Genomic DNA, 3,670 nt, shown 5'->3' with positions numbered 1-3,670 from the left:
ACAGAAATGTTATTAAACTCTAGATTAGTCTGCCAGCAAAATTTACCACTGTCTTGATGCCCTCAAAATGTAAGAAATGGCGTTTCAGAGCTCGAGGGTAAATATTTGCAAATTTCCCTGGATCCCTTTTGACGCGTCCGGCCTCACGCCTTTGGTGACCGACATCGTGATAATGTGTTTGGGGGGATTTAATTTTGTATTTCTAAATTGAAATGCCATTAAAGTTGGCTTTGTTTGTCAGCAAAATATTTCCTTTAAACTGAAGAAAATAGCTTTTAAGAGGGTCAAGATTTCAAAATTTTCCCGGACCTACCTTGCGATTCTTCGTGGCTTTGGCGCCGGACATGGTGTTCGGAACGTCGTTCTCAAAAACTTGAAACCCTCGTATTTTTTTTTTCATAGAAATGTCATCTAACCAGCAAATTTTCCCATAAAAAAACTTAAAGCAATGCAGGAAATCGTAGCAAAAAAAGCGTGTCATTTCTAAAACTAGTAAAATATCTCCTGCAAGTCTGCGTTCTCACGCCCACCGGCGGCTAGAGAGAGGCGACCCGTCTACCCCGCCGTGGGAAAATCAGCGTCACGCGTCGGCGCCCCCCCTCCCCACTACAGTTTTGGTAGTCGAATCGTGCTGTCGTTTTGGTTTTCATTTTTCCCCCCGATTTACCGTAAGTTATTACCACCACAGAACCAAGAAAAAGTCCAAAATATATGTAAATTAAAAATAGTTTCCGTCAAGCCGCTCAGGCCCGCGAGCTTGCAATACGTAAATTTAGGGAGCGGGGCGCGCGCCGCTTCGTGGCGCAAATCTACTAGAAATTCAGATACAAATGCTTTGTAGGTATTGTTTTAATATCAAAACAATGAAATAGCTTCAATAAAGCAAATATTTATGCCTCTATGAAGCAGATATTTATCCCTCTATTAAGCAGATATTTCGAGCCATTCTGTTTTCCTTTTTTTACTAGGGGTGAGAGATCTGCTTCTCGATGAAAATCATGAAAAAGTATGACGCAAAGCATATTTCCAAATGGGAGCGCAGTGTTTTATTGGCGTCTTGAATATTTTTTTCAAAGTTGCTAGGAGGGGGAGGGCCAAGCAAAAAAGAATTGCCTTGGGGGGAGGGCCTAGCAAAAAATTTTTTACCTTGGGGGAGGGTCTTGCAAAAAATTTTTGACCCGACCCTCTGGTGACCGGCCCTCCCCCCTCACTAAACGCCGTACGGTCCCTTAGAGTAAATGAGGAAAAACTTCCTGGAGAATATCTGAAGATACAAATTATACTAATAAGACTTCTTTGCAATCCCATTTGCATTGTAATGAAAAATAATGAGGTTATTTTTCCTGAATTCTGGTATCAAAACCCATGAGTAAGGCCTGGTGGAGACAACTTACAATTTTCTTCCTCAAACTATCCATAGCTTGTATGTAGAATCAAAATTTAACTTGATATCATCAGATCATTGGTGTCCCTTTACTTGACCTGAGTGAGCTGATACAGCATTCACTCACCTTACTCATATGATTATGAAAAGAGCAAATGATGGAAAACAAATACTGCATCTTTATTTTTCCTTTACCCCGTATTACAAAACATTTAAGACAAAACAACTCCCCTATCAATGCTGTGTTTAAGATATTTCACCCTTATGTCTATTTTTAATGAGGCATTTCAGAACATCCTTTGTCTTTGTACAATGGTTACAGTGGGGACACTTGAATGGCTTTTCTGTATTGTGTTTCCTCCTCATGTGCACCTTCATAGTATGTTGCAGAGCTGCTCTGTAATCACACTTGTCACAGGCATATGGCTTTTCAATATGGCTTTTCATATGTGCTCTTTCAATGCTTTAAAACTAAATGCTCTGTAGTTGCATTCTTTGCAGACATAGAGCCCCTTGTCCTGCTCATAGCTGTGTCGTTCTTTATGCCTCTCCAAAAGGGCTTCAGAACAACATTGGCGACCACAGACGTCACATGGCCAGAATTTCTCTCTGTGATTTGTAGCCTTGTGTTTGAAGAGTTCGTATGAAGTCACTGACCTGTAATCACACTGGTCACAGGCATGGGGTTTCTCCCGTGTGAGTTTTCATGTGAGTTATCAGGCTGGACTTGCTGTGGCTTTTGTAAGTACACTGGTCACAGGCAAATGGTTTCTCTTTCTGATGCTCCTGAAATTCCACTTGTATTGTTGTTGTGAAGTTGCATCCTTCAAAGTCACACCTGTGCTTCTTAGTGTGGGTAAATTCCATGTGTCTCTCTAGAAGGGACATCTTTTTTGTCACGTATCCACAGATGTCACACTTGATTTGTTCTTTGGAATTGGAGTGTACCTTCATATGTGTTCTTAGAGTCGCAGCCAGAGCTGTCCTGTGTCCGCACACCTCACACATGTACGGCTTCTCTCCTGTGTGGGTTTGCATGTGGGTCTGTAAGGATTTTTTGTGTGCTGTTTTGAAATCACATGACTTGCAACTGAAGGGTTTTTCTCCTGAGTGGATTCGCATGTGCTGACGAAGCATGGGTCTTGTTTTTGTTGCAAAGTCACAATGAGAACACTTGAATGGTTTCTTGTTGGAGTGTGTAAGGGCATGATGTCTGAAGTTGGAGGAATTCAGTGATGTATACTCACAGTGAGGACATTGTTTCAGTTGCTTGCTTGCTCGTTCCTGAAGGGACCAAGCAAAAAATAATGAAAACATTACTAATCAACAGAGTATTGAAGTTTTGCACTGAAAGAAGTTGTATTACAGTTACTACCAGGTAGCAATCATTTGAAAAAAGCAGATTTTCTAAGGCTTTAACTTACCGTTATTTTCACCTGTGGAGCTGTGGTCCATTGTTTAACAGGTGCAGGTGCTATTGTGAGCCATTGTTGGACAGGTGGAGACATCATGGCAGGGATTGTACACTGTTGGACAGGTGTAGGTGCTGTGGTAGGGGTGGTCCATTGTTTAACAGGTGCAGGTGCTATTTTGACCCATTTTCGGACAGGTGGAGACACCATGGCAGGGATTGTACACTGTTGTACAGGTGCAGGTGCTGTGGTAGGGGTGGTCCATTGTTTAACAGGTGCAGGTGCTATCGTGAGCCATTGTTGGACAGGTGGAGACACCATGGCAGGGATTGTACACTGTTGATCAGGTGCAGGTGCTGTGGTAGGGGCGGTCCATTGTTTAACAGGTGCAGGTGCTATTGTGAGCCATTGTTGGACAGGTGGAGACACCATGGCAGGGATTGTACACTGTTGATCAGGTGCAGGTGCTGTGGTAGGGGTGGTCCATTGCTTAACAGGTGCAGGTGCTTTTGTGGGCATGACCCAGTGTTGGGCAGGTGGAGACACCGCGGCAGGGATGGTACACTGTTGAAGAGGTGCAGGTGCTGTGGTAGGGGAAGTCCATTGTTGTTCTGGTGCAGGCACTGTCATGGGCACAGCCAATTTTTGGACAGGTTGTCTCTTTGGAACAGGAGAATGTGCTGAGTTTTCTGACTCTTGGCATTGTGACGTTGATTTTCCTACACAAAGGCAGAAAAGGAAGAATATACAAAACATGCTACTGTTACTGTTACTGCTACTACTACTGAAATTCTATCATATTTACTGGATTTTATACATGCAATGAAGTTTGTGTGGTCTTACCATATTCTGAACCTGATATGAGAGTCAGTCT

At 42.9% G+C, this 3,670-nt stretch overlaps 1 protein-coding gene across 1 annotated transcript; it reads right to left on the bottom strand.

The window, feature by feature from the left end:
* Window positions 1-1,548: 1,548 nt before the first annotated feature.
* On the bottom strand, window positions 1,549-3,664 carry LOC118406660 (zinc finger protein 77-like). The gene is made up of 3 exons (XM_035806907.1): window positions 3,640-3,664; window positions 2,809-3,515; window positions 1,549-2,668 (listed from the first exon to the last, which is right to left on the bottom strand). Exons 2-3 carry the CDS (start codon window positions 3,424-3,426, stop codon window positions 2,057-2,059), a joined length of 1,230 nt encoding a protein of 409 aa, XP_035662800.1. The 5' UTR covers window positions 3,427-3,515; window positions 3,640-3,664; the 3' UTR covers window positions 1,549-2,056.
* Between the last annotated feature and the right edge of the window lie 6 nt (window positions 3,665-3,670).

The sequence above is a fragment of the Branchiostoma floridae genome, chromosome 19 (assembly GCF_000003815.2).
Source record: "Branchiostoma floridae strain S238N-H82 chromosome 19, Bfl_VNyyK, whole genome shotgun sequence".
NCBI lineage: Eukaryota > Metazoa > Chordata > Leptocardii > Amphioxiformes > Branchiostomatidae > Branchiostoma > Branchiostoma floridae.
Note: the sequence above shows the minus strand (reverse complement) of the source record. Positions and strands in the feature narration are given on the sequence as shown.

Excerpts from the sequence above, each read along its gene's own strand:
- LOC118406660 (XM_035806907.1), bottom strand. The coding sequence starts at position 3,426 with ATGACAGTGCCTGCACCAGAACAACAATGGACTTCCCCTACCACAGCA. Across the intron at positions 2,669-2,808 it reads CTCCACAGGTGAAAATAACG|GAACGAGCAAGCAAGCAACT; the intron begins GTAAGTTAAAGC and ends TGGTCCCTTCAG.